The sequence below is a fragment of the Salvia splendens genome, chromosome 4, assembly GCF_004379255.2.
Source record: "Salvia splendens isolate huo1 chromosome 4, SspV2, whole genome shotgun sequence".
Taxonomy (NCBI): domain Eukaryota; kingdom Viridiplantae; phylum Streptophyta; class Magnoliopsida; order Lamiales; family Lamiaceae; genus Salvia; species Salvia splendens.
In genome coordinates, this window is record NC_056035.1 from 38,883,913 (window position 1) to 38,896,164 (window position 12,252).

General features: G+C 37.2%; 1 protein-coding gene across 1 annotated transcript; it reads left to right on the plus strand.

Moving 5' to 3' along the window:
* The first annotated feature begins 3,866 nt into the window (after positions 1–3,866).
* Positions 3,867–11,878, plus strand: LOC121799944 (isoamylase 1, chloroplastic-like). The gene is made up of 18 exons (XM_042199472.1): positions 3,867–4,335; positions 4,526–4,708; positions 4,860–4,952; positions 5,488–5,640; positions 5,909–6,000; positions 6,349–6,490; positions 6,573–6,680; positions 7,166–7,251; positions 8,216–8,287; positions 8,372–8,498; positions 8,902–8,988; positions 9,774–9,866; positions 9,983–10,141; positions 10,556–10,639; positions 10,952–11,032; positions 11,116–11,198; positions 11,277–11,394; positions 11,475–11,878. The coding sequence occupies exons 1-18, from the start codon at positions 3,940–3,942 to the stop codon at positions 11,736–11,738; spliced, it is 2,421 nt and encodes an 806-aa protein (XP_042055406.1). The 5' UTR covers positions 3,867–3,939; the 3' UTR covers positions 11,739–11,878.
* The last annotated feature ends 374 nt before the right edge of the window (positions 11,879–12,252 follow it).

Below are 12,252 nucleotides of genomic sequence, written 5' to 3' on the forward strand. Positions count from 1 at the left end.
TAATAACGTAGATTTACCATCTCTTCAATTTAGCTATTTATTATATATTTTTAAAATGAGTATTGAAAATGAAATGTGATAAATTTTGAGGAACATGGGAAGTATTAAAAAACTCTGTACAATTGCAAATCTTGGTCAATATAATTAAATTCCTAGTAAAGCCCAACCAATACTTTATAAGTCTTGCCAAAAAAATTCAAAATTTTAACTTTTCTTAGTATATATAACAATATCCAATAAAGGAAGTGGTTTCGGTGAAAACTTTTTAAAATTGAGATTTTTGAGAATTTTAAATTATACCATCAGTTTTTTATACATTATAGCAATTGGCATTATAAAATATGAAGTAGTAAAATATTGAGTGAGAAATATATATAAAGTTAGAGCATCTCCAACAAAGAAAGGTAAATAAAATAGGTGTATCTTCTTTATACCTTCTCAAAAAGTAAAATATATCTTTTTAAAAGGTAACATATTCCAAAGAAAAAAGGTATATAGAAAGGTAAATGAAATTTTATAAATAAAATAATAGTACAAAATGCATTAAAAAACATAAAGTGTGATACCTTCTCAAATACCTTCCCTATTGGAGAATGGTTTTTCATGAAAAGAAGACAAATATGGTAGTTATAAAATTTTACCTCTCTATTGATGGAGAGGTAAAGATACCTCTTCAAAATGGGAAAATGTATAATACCTTCTTAAATACATTTCCCCTTGGAGAATGATTTTTTATGAAAAAGGTAAATACGATAGTTATATAACTTTACCTTTCCATTTACCTCTCTCCTTGGAGATGCTCATAGAAACTGATATTCATGAAACATCGGGGAACTAATATTGAGAAAAAAAAATAACTACGTATATTTTATGATGCCAATTGATATCAAGATATTTGTGAACTGATATCGATAAAAAAAATAATACTCCCTCCGTCCCTGAAAATTTGTCACATTTCATTTTCTGCACTCATTTTAGAAAAATCATACTAATAAATAGTTAAAGTGAAGATGGGGTAAAGTAAGAGAGAGAATAATGTAGAGAAGACTCTAATTTAGAGCATCCGCAGAGGTGCTCACTGGGACGGACGACGTCCGTGTCGCTGGCGTGGCGCTGTTGTCGCCGCTGCTGCACTCCCGCCGTTGGCACGGCGCTACTCGATGCATCGAGCACGTCCGTGCCACTGAGCAGGCTACGTGGCGCGTTTCTATTGGCCAACGGATTATCCGTTGGAAATTCATTTTTTAAATCGCAAATAATACCAAAAATAAAAAATATATATTTTTCAGATTCCCAAAAATATGGCCGTTTAATTACCATTTTTTGAATTTTTTTTGATTTTTTAATAATTTTTTTATTCCCAAAATCATCTATAAGTACACACATTCATCATCCATTTTTCACATCAAATCATCTCTCATTTATCTCTCGTTCATATTTTTTCATACAACTCATCTACATCTTCCTCTCTCACTCAAACCCTCTCTAAAAATGGATTTCACCGATATCATGGCTGAAGCGGAGCGCGAAGAACAAGAATACTATGAACAATATCGTGCTGCCTATGAAGCCTATGTCGCCGCCACTACCCATGCCCCTCATCCTCGACCAACTAGATCAATTCGTCGCTACATCCCTCGTGACCGGGAGGGATCCAACGAAAGGCTCGTTGCCGACTATTTTTCCGACCAGCCGCGGTTTCCGGAGGATTACTTCCGGCGCCGTTTTCGCATGCCAAAACGGTTGTTTATGCGTATTGTCAACACATTGTCCGCCCGTGTTGAATACTTTCAATCAACTAGAGACGCAACCGGTCGACAAAGTCTCTCGGCGTTGCAGAAGTGTACTTGTGCCATCCGAGAACTTGCTACTGGGCAAACGGCTGACCTCTTCAACGAGTATTTGCATGTGGGTGAGTCAACTGGAATCCTATGCCTTAAAAATTTTTGCGACAGCATTCGTTCTGCTTTCGGTGAGGAATTCCTTCGGGCACCCACCACCGATGATTGTCAACGATTGCTTAATCTTCACGAAACAGTCCACGGTTTTCCCGGTATGCTGGCAGCATTGACTGCATGCATTGGAAGTGGAAGAATTGCCCGACTGCTTGGAGGGGGCAATACTTAAGCGGCCACAAAGGCGGCGGCCCAACGCTTATCCTTGAAGCGGTCGCCAACTACCGCCTATGGATTTGGCATGCATTTTTCGGTGTTGCCGGATCCAACAACGACTTGAACGTGCTCTATTCTTCACCACTCTTCAATGATATTTTGAATGGTGTAGCACCGGCGATCAACTTCACCGTCAACGGAAATGCATACCACATGGGTTACTATCTCGCTGATGGTATCTACCCAAGGTGGTCGACTTTCGTGAAGACGTTCAGCAATCCGCAAGACCCGAGACGGGTTCTTTTTGCGCAGCGTCAAGATTCTGCTCGGAAAGACGTCGAAAGAGCTTTTGGGGTCCTTCAAGGCCGATTCAACATTGTGAAGGCCCCGTCTCGGCTGTGATACGTTAATAATATCGCCGACATCATGTACACGTGTATTATCTTGCACAACATGATTATAGTTAACGAAGGACCGAGGGCGGCCAACTTTTACGACGAGGATGAAGCTGGAAGCTCAACGGCGAGGTCTCCCCCACGCCGAGGTGTGCATAAGACGGTGGGCGAGAGGATCGAAACAAAACACACAATGCGCGATACCCGAACCCACATTGAGCTACAGGAAGACCTAATCAAACACATTTGGGCAAAATTCGGCCACGAGTAGTGGTTTTTTTAATTTTATAAATTTAATTATGTTATTTTAAATTTTTAGGATTTGAATTGTGTAATTTTTAATTTTTAGGATTTGAATCATGTAATTTTTAATTTTTTAGCAATTTGTAATTGTATTCCGAGTATTTTTAATGCATTCTAATATTGTGGAAATGTTTTTATTTAAATTGAATAATAGAATGGTGGGACCCTTGAGCATGTCCTTGCGGAAGAGCATGGATGTGAGTGTTGTGCTCTTGCCTAAGAGCAGAGAGTAAAAAAGTAATAAAAGTGGGTGTGGGCACACATCCGTGCTCTTTGGCAAGAGCACGAATGTGGATGCTCTTATGTTATTATCTCTCTTATTTTACAATCTCTCCACTTTAGCTATTTATTATCATTTTTCTAAAATGAGTGCAGAAAATGAAATGTGACAAAATTTCAAGGACAGAGGGAGTACTATATTTTATGATGCCAATTGATATAAAGATATTTCTAAACTAATATAATTATATGTTTTAACTTAAGAAAATTCTATAATTATCCACCCCCATCCAATAAATGTTACTACTTGTTACTTATACAGTTTGATATGCTAGTAATATCAAGATGGAGAATTCTATCTAGACATTTCTAATTGTTTGATATCACAAGTTCAATATAAGACAAGGGCCCACCTCAATCATGCCAAAATTATAACTTTAACCATGTTCATGTAACCCACCAATTTATCAAGTTAAGCCACTATTAGTTAATACTATACAAATTTAGATAATTTTTTTCTATTAAACAACAACTAAATTTTTGTTATCTCTGCATATCTTGCATATCTTGACATGAAACTCGTATTTCTTATCTTATTTTACATATCTTCTTATATCTCACATTTCTTATCAAACATGTATGTTTTGTGTAGTCCATATTGCTCACTTCGTCCTATTCATGTTTATATTCTTGAATAACACGAGAAATTTGTAAGCGAGAGTAATATTTTAGAGTAAATTAATGCTTTAAAAGATCAAAATATCTATAGGAAAACAAAATATAAACATTCTGCCACGTGTAAAAATGATTTACTAGAAACTAAAAAATGAATCCGACATTGATATCTGAGCAGCAGAGTGTGGAAGACGATCTTCACATCTCTCTCACTCAAAGTCTAAGGAGAGTCGTTAATGTCAGCAAACTCACAATCCGCATTTGCTCACATGGAGCTGCTCCGTTCTTCACTTATTCCCAATTATCTCGCTCCCAAACTCACTGCCAAGAGGTATCTCCATCACCGCGAAAGGGAATTGAATTTCGGAATTCCGAATCATTCATTCTCCAAAAATACCGGTGCAACTGCGAAGCGATGCGCAATCGTCAATAGTGCAAGTGAGAGAGGCGACGCCGACACTGCCGTGGTCGTCGAGAAGCCTCCGCCGAAGCCGCGCCTTTTCAAGGTCCTCCCCGGCCGTCCCACGCCGTTCGGAGCCACGCTGAGAGACGGTGGAGTCAATTTCGCTGTTTATTCGCGCAATGCCACGTTGATTTCTCTCTGCTTGATCAGGCTTCGGGACTTACCGGAGGTAGAATTAACTGTTTTTCGTATTGCTTGGATTGATTTTTGCGATGCGAAGTGCAATTTATGTATTGATGTATGTGAAATTAACGAAACACACGTTGTAATTGGTGGAATTAAGTAGTGGATACTGCAATGGATTGATTACTGAGTGTGTTTTCTTTAATTTGAGTTCCTGTTATTCCTATTTTTGGCAGAAAAGAGTGACTGAGGAAATTGCTCTGAATCCGCTTATTAACAAAACCGGGGATGTTTGGCATGTGTTTGTTAAAGGTGATTTCGAAGATATGGCCTATGGCTACAGAGTTAAAGGGAGTTTCTCCCCGGAGGATGGTTTCTATTTCGACTCTTCTAAAATATTGGTCGACCCGTATGCAAAGGTCAGTAGAGTCTGGCTGTTTATGGTTTGTTTGTTTCTCTGTACGTCTTGATTCTTGTCATGCAATTGTTGGAATAGGGAGAATGTCCGTGATTTTTTATGAGTTGAGACCTAGACATATTGTAACTTTTCCGTCTTTGGCTACAATGTAGGCTGTTGTGAGCAGAGGGGAATACGGTGCCTTAGGACTTGATGACGATTGTTGGCCTCAGATGGCAAGTCCGGTTCCTTCTATTAAAGATGAGGTATTCATGAATCATGAATGTATTGATTATGAAAAAGCGTACATTTATCTTTGTGAATGTTCCTATTGTGAAATATATGTCGAGTGTGCTGTCATGCTACTATTGGCAGTTTCACTGCTTCCAATATGATCCTAGTTCATAGGTTCAACTTCATATATGTCTCCTGGATCATAGCACAATCTCATTTTTGTGGCTGATATTGGAAAAAAGAGGATTATTTGAGAACTTCTTGGCAGAATTCGGTATTGTCTTATTTGTTCTCTGAGCTGTTTGGAAGGGATATGTTTTGAATGTTGGTTTTATTTTGAGAACAACTAATGAGGAGCATAGCCCTAACCTTTGGTTTGCATTAATATTTAAAAGGAATGGCTCCTTTTTGTTTTTAGTTACAATGTTCCTTTATTACTTCACTTGATTCATTATTGGAAATTTTCAGCAGCATATGTGGATTCTAAGATTTTTTACTAGTTCACATGAGGTTCTTCAATTCTTGGACATTTATTAAATGATGTTTTTACCCATCTTGATCTTGCAGTTTGACTGGGAAGGAGATTTGCCTCTAAAGCACCCGCAAAAAGATCTAATTATTTATGAAATGCATGTTCGTGGATTTACAAGGCATGAGTCAAGTGATGCCAAATTTCCAGGGACTTACCGTGGCTTGGTGGAGAAACTTGAACACTTGAAGGTATGACTGCAATTTTAAGCCTAATTTTCTTCAAAAAAGCATACTTTTCCCCCTTCATAGTTTGTGTGGCCACTTCTTACTTCATACTAGTTGTTATGCCAGGTGCACTTAAGCCACACTTTACCAAAACTGCTTCTTACTGTATACTAGTAGTCTTGTTTATGCAGTCATAATATGGTCAGATGGACTATTGATAATATGATATGCAGACTTTATGTTTGAGAGGTACTGTTAGTTTACTGTATGACATTGCTATATTCTTTTGCAGAAAATTGGTGTCAACTGCATTGAATTGATGCCATGTCATGAATTCAATGAATTGGAGTATTATAGCTATAACTCTGTCTTGGGTGACTACAAGTAACTTCTGACTTCCTATCTCTGACTTTAAATGTCCTCAGAAATCTTTGGATAGTGAAAACCTATATCTTGTAGTTTGAGAATAGTACTGCGATGCTTTCTGGTGAATTATAAAAATCTGATCCTTTAATGTTGATTGCATTCCCTCTATCTGAGATGAAAACTCAGACACTTTTTTTATTATAAACTTATGAGGGTGTTTGCTGCTACAAGTATTCTTGCCTTTTCTGATACTGACTACTAAAAGTCATCTCATCTAATGTGTCAATTTTATATGCCTTCACTATATGATGGAATTCTTCCAGAGAAATAAAGATCCTAATTTCCACAACATTGTTTCATGTCCAGGATGAACTTTTGGGGGTATTCAACGATCAATTACTTTTCACCAATGGCAAGATATTCTTCAGCCGGTACTGGTAATTATGGCCTTGGTGCAGTGAATGAATTTAAGTACCTTGTTAGAGAGGCACATAACCAAGGGATTGAGGTAAAAAAATCTGAATAATGAGTGAAGTATATTTTGTGGTGAGCCTTTTGTTTGAATCCTCCAAATTCTTTCAACATAACAGGTAATTATGGATGTAGTCTTCAATCACACTGCTGAAGGGAATGAAAATGGCCTCACATTATCATTCAAGGGAATTGAAAGTAGTGTCTTTTATATGCTTGCACCCAAGGTAAATCTATACTTATTATTTTATGTCCGGTGTCATTCTTGTTATTATTGTTATTTTCAAGAAAGAGTATGCACTTTTTATGGAGGTACTTAATTTGTCTGCTTATATCGCATGAGCTTTGTATTTCATTATTTTCATATAGGGTTGTGAAAACACACATCGCATTCCTATTATGATGTGTAGAGTGGTGTGTTGGCCATTTTTTTTTAAATCTCCCCATGATCCTATCATGCTGCGCTTGTGTATATTGGTGCAAGGCTCTAGTGAATATCTATTGACTATCTGATGTATAAACCTGATCAATAACATTGTGTAGCTAGTCACAGATAAAGTTGTTGTACGTCTTTTTGTCTGGGCTCAACAGGTCTAGTTTTAATTTCTTCCAAATTCCATCAGACCAGTTTGAACAACTTAGAAATAGTAGGGTGGTTAGAATGCTGAATTTGTATCCTGAAGCGAACATTCTGTAATGTTCGTTTAAACAGGGTGAATTCTATAATTATTCTGGTTGTGGGAACACCTTCAACTGCAACCATCCCATTGTACGCCAATTTATTCTGGATTCCTTGAGGTATATGCTCTCTCTCTCACACACCCTCCGCCTGAGAAGCTACATTATACATAAATAATGGTTCATCCATTTCACTAATGAATAAAATGACCATACATAATCTGCTTACTTTGGCTGCATGTGGGGAAAGAAAAATGAAATTTAGTTCTAAAACATTTTGGATAAACTAGTATTAAATGCTATGGTTGTTTTTAAATAATTAATGAATTCTTTAAAAAAATGTTTTCTTCTTGGTTTTTGCAAGCTTCAATCAACAGGTTTTGTGCCGACTGCAGTTTACAAAAAGCGTGGTCTCAAATCAGTTCGTTCTATATTATTTATATTTTATTTTTGATGCAGTATGAATATTTCTACATGATTTTTCTTTGTCGATGACATAATTGACACTACGTGAAGTACTACCTCCGTCTCACATTAAGTGTCACATTTTGCCATTTCGGTCCGTCCCACAATAAGAGTCACATTTCATTTTTACCATAAATGGTAAGTACACCCCTATTTCACCAACCAATTCTACTCACATTTTATTATAAAACTAATATATATATATATATACAACTATATATAAAAGTGGGACCCATAGTTCACTAACTTATTCAACCCACTTTTCTTTACATTTCTTAAAATCCGCGCCCACACTAAATGTGACACTTAATGTGGGACGGAAGTAGTAATTTTTTTATTATACGTGAAGCTTTTGGAATAATTGACAACATATTAATTATGTATCAGTTCAAAAGACTGATCTGCTCCCTTCTTGTTTATATAAGGATCATTAAAGTTGATGTATTTTTAGAAGTAATAAGTTTTTATCCTGTATACCGAACAAAACATTTATGTTTCATGGGCTAATCATTATCAAATAGATTATCACTAATATATTCTGGTCATGCTTGACACATCATTTCAACTCATTAACATATTTTTATATGTATTTATCTGGCTTAGTCCTGATTCTCAACAGATACTGGGTGACAGAAATGCATGTCGATGGCTTTCGGTTTGATCTTGCTTCCATCTTGACACGGAGTAGCAGGTATGTTGTTACATCATCTTCGGGGCTAGAAATCTATTTATAGGTAATGGTCAGTCTCCATTACCCTTGATGTTGGTTTTGCAGCCTCTGGGATGCTGTAAATGTATATGGCAGTGCAGTTGAAGGTGAGACAATGACTACCGGAACTCCTCTATCTTGTCCCCCATTAGTTGACATGATCAGCAATGACCCTATACTACGTGGAGTGAAGGTAGCTAGTCTGTTTTGCACTTATTTTTTTGTTCAAAAGTATTTGGAGATCTGCCCTCCTTGTCCTCATTGTGAATGGTGAATAAATGACTTCGATTATTAGCGTATATCACCTGGAAGGCTGGAAGCGGAACCTATTTGCATGAGACTTTTTTGCTCCTCTTCTCCCAAAAGGATACTAGGATGACAATCGAACGCTCGCTAAAAAGGAAGATTCAGCCTCCATCTAGAATTTTCTGCCACCCTCCATGAAAAAAACCCCCAACAGCAATGCACCTTTAGTTCGCATTTTAGTATTGGATCTTAAAAATATGCTTCTCGTTGTTAGCACGGCTCACTTATCAGAACTTCTCCCTATAAGTTCTTGTTAGATAGCTGAATAAGATTTGTTTATCTCTGATCAGCTTATAGCAGAAGCATGGGACTGTGGAGGCCTTTATCAAGTAGGAAACTTTCCCCATTGGGGTATTTGGTCAGAATGGAATGGCAAGGTAAGTAGAGCTACTATATAACATGAAGTTGTTGATTTATGGGCACTGTAACCACCAGCTCTTACTACTAAGGCCCACGGTTCAGGAACTGCCGGTGGTGGTTTCCAATAGGTAGAACTGGAACCAGACCGTGGGAGGGAAAACCTAGTATATTCGCTTACTTGTTCTATATTTTATTTTCAGTTTCGGTTCCAAAAGTAAAGGGCTTGGGCTCTTTTACTTGTACTCAATTTTAATCTTCCGAAAGAATGAATACTAGGCTTGTACTCAAAATATAGAACAAAATAAACCAGTTTCGGTTCCAAAAGTAAAGGGCTTGGGCTCAATTTTAATCTTCAAAGGACTTTAAAAATGAAAGTCGGGCAGTTAACTGGCGGTTTTGGTTCCATTTTTGGAACCCGCAAATGGCCTGTCCCATTGTCAGTTTCGGTTCTGGTTTGGCCTGAAACCAACCAGCGGTTCAATTTTAAATGGGAATCTCTAGCTCATACTCTCACATCTATATAAAAAAATTTCAAACAGTTGTCCTATAAAAAGTCTGCTAAAGCTCCTGTAATTAACGATGTACTACTCACCCAGCTTCATTTTCCCTACTGTTGGCAGCACAACGTAATTGTCTGTGTTGCCAAATAATTTAAATCCTAAAATCCTTAGTAGACTGCCAGTGTCTTTCTTTTAAAAATTTGACATTTTTTAATGTGCTTCTGTCCCTTAGTTAGCCCTCTCTGGTTAACACCATTCCCAAAATATAAAATTATATATTTGAAGAGTACCTTTTTTCCCAGTACCGTGATGTCGTAAGGCAATTTATCAAGGGCACAGATGGCTTTTCTGGGGCATTGGCTGAATGCCTCTGCGGAAGTCCTAACTTATACCAGGTAACTTTCTTCACGTGGATTCCATGTAGAATAGAGTTCTACATTGCTATATATCTCTATACAGATTTTCGAAGTACATTGTACACTTTTCATTCCTTCCTGTTAATCTGAATCAGAAAGGTGGAAGAAAACCTTGGAGCAGTATAAACTTTGTTTGCGCGCATGATGGTTTTACTTTGGCTGATTTAGTGACTTATAATGAAAAGCACAATTCATCTAATGGTGAAGACAACAAAGATGGGGAAAATCACAATAATAGCTGGAATTGTGGCCAGGTAACATTTGAGTTCTTAAAAAATGTTGTTTCAATACTTTTTTATCTGTGGTGAAGTGCTAAAGGGCTTGTGGTCAGATAGTTTTGTGTATCTTATAACTGAGCCCAATACCTAAAATTACACCTCTGTGTAGTATTATGATACAATAGATTTGGACAATATATATTTGAATTGTGTTTCCGGAGCCTTTTAAACCTAAACTAAATTATGAATACCATCCTGTTATTATTATGAAATCCCTTCAACTAGATTAGTTTCTTTCTTAGTTTTGATTGTTGAGGCTAGCTAGTCATCTAGAACCATTAAGGTAGTTCTTGTCTTTTGAAGTAAGAAAATTTTCCAATCTAAGCACTTCTTCGTAGTAGACAGTGGAAAAACTTCTAGTCCTGATAGTTTCTTCTGTTAATTCGTCAGGAGGGAGAATTTGTGAGAATTTCTGTGAAGAAACTGAGAAGCCGCCAAATGAGAAATTTCTTTCTGTGCCTCATGGTTTCCCAGGTAGGAAAACTCTGTTTCACTCACTGTGGAATGTGGAAACTAGCAATATTATTGAGTTCATATATCTCTAAAAAGTCATGCTACTTGTAATGACTTCTGCGAATGTGGAGAGATTACACGAGCACGAGCCTCATATTTGTCTACTTCTTGTGTTGATAATACATCAACTTAATATTTCTTCTCCAGCATTCTAATTTCTACCCAAACATAAATTGAAGTGATTATATGCATGTAATCTTGTATTATTGTTCTTCCACAAAACTGTCAAATAAATATCCTGTCTCCTTCTCCTTCTGTTTGAAATTTGACCAGGGTGTCCCAATGATCTATATGGGAGATGAATATGGCCACACAAAAGGAGGAAACAACAACACATATTGTCATGACAATTTCGTAATCCTCTACTCATGCGCTCAGCATTACATTGGTTACTCGCTATCCCTTCCTGTTAGAGCAAAATTCCACTTTTTCTGCAGATAAACTATTTCCGGTGGGATAAGATGGAGGAGGCCTCATCAGATTTCTTTAGATTCTGCTCCCTCGCAGTCAATTTCCGCCGGTATCTCCCTGAAACTTATCGCTTTTCCTGTGCTTTTGCTTCAATGAAGCTCATCAAACGATATTTTTTCCTATCCAGTGAATGCGAGTCTCTCGGCTTAGACGAATTCCCAACAGCAAAGCGCCTCCAGTGGCATGGCCATGCTCCCGGGGTTCCAGATTGGTCCGACACAAGCAGATTTGTGGCGTTCACACTGGTAACTTCCCATCCTCGGTCTGATGCAAAATTGAAATCTTGATATTCTTGTCTGAAATGGCTTTGATATGGGAATTGCAGATTGACTCAGTGAAGAGGGAACTGTACATAGCCTTCAACGCAAGCCATGTGGCTGTGGTCGTTGCGTTGCCAGAACGGCCCGGATACAAATGGGAGCCGTTGGTGGATACAGGCAAGCCAGCTCCTTACGACTTCCTCGCCAATGATATCCCTAACCGAGAAGTGACGGTCCAACAGTATGCTCACTTTCTTGACAACAACTTATACCCCATGATTAGCTATTCTTCTATTGTTCTCACACTTATCCTCGACCTCACTTCATAGTTTACCTCTCAAAACTCTTAGCATAAAATTCTCTACTATTCTGTGAAACTTAAGGTAGTATATCTAGATAAATGGTAGGCTTTTTTTGTCTCTGAATCTGATTCTTTGATTAATAGTCGATTTTGAGATGAACTTGATTAGCTTGGTTTGATGCAATTATGGATGAAATCTTCCACTTCGCAGTTACCTTCTCATTCTGTGTTTGACATTTTTTTTTTGGTAGAATGGAAAGATTAATTTTATTTTAGCAATGTGTAGTCATTGAAAGAAATTGATATACACATGTTATGGAATCGTATGATTCAGAAATATATGATGAAATTTTCGATATCAATGCTAGCTAGAAAAGAGTAAATTAATACTATGAATTTCGTGTAACAAAGCACCTATTTTACTGAAATAAAAGAATATGATTACTATATAATTGCATATTTTGTAATAGAAACATTAGAATCTGGGCATCAATTTTTTCAAGAGACTTCATCCTTGAAAACTTCAAATACAATAATTTTTA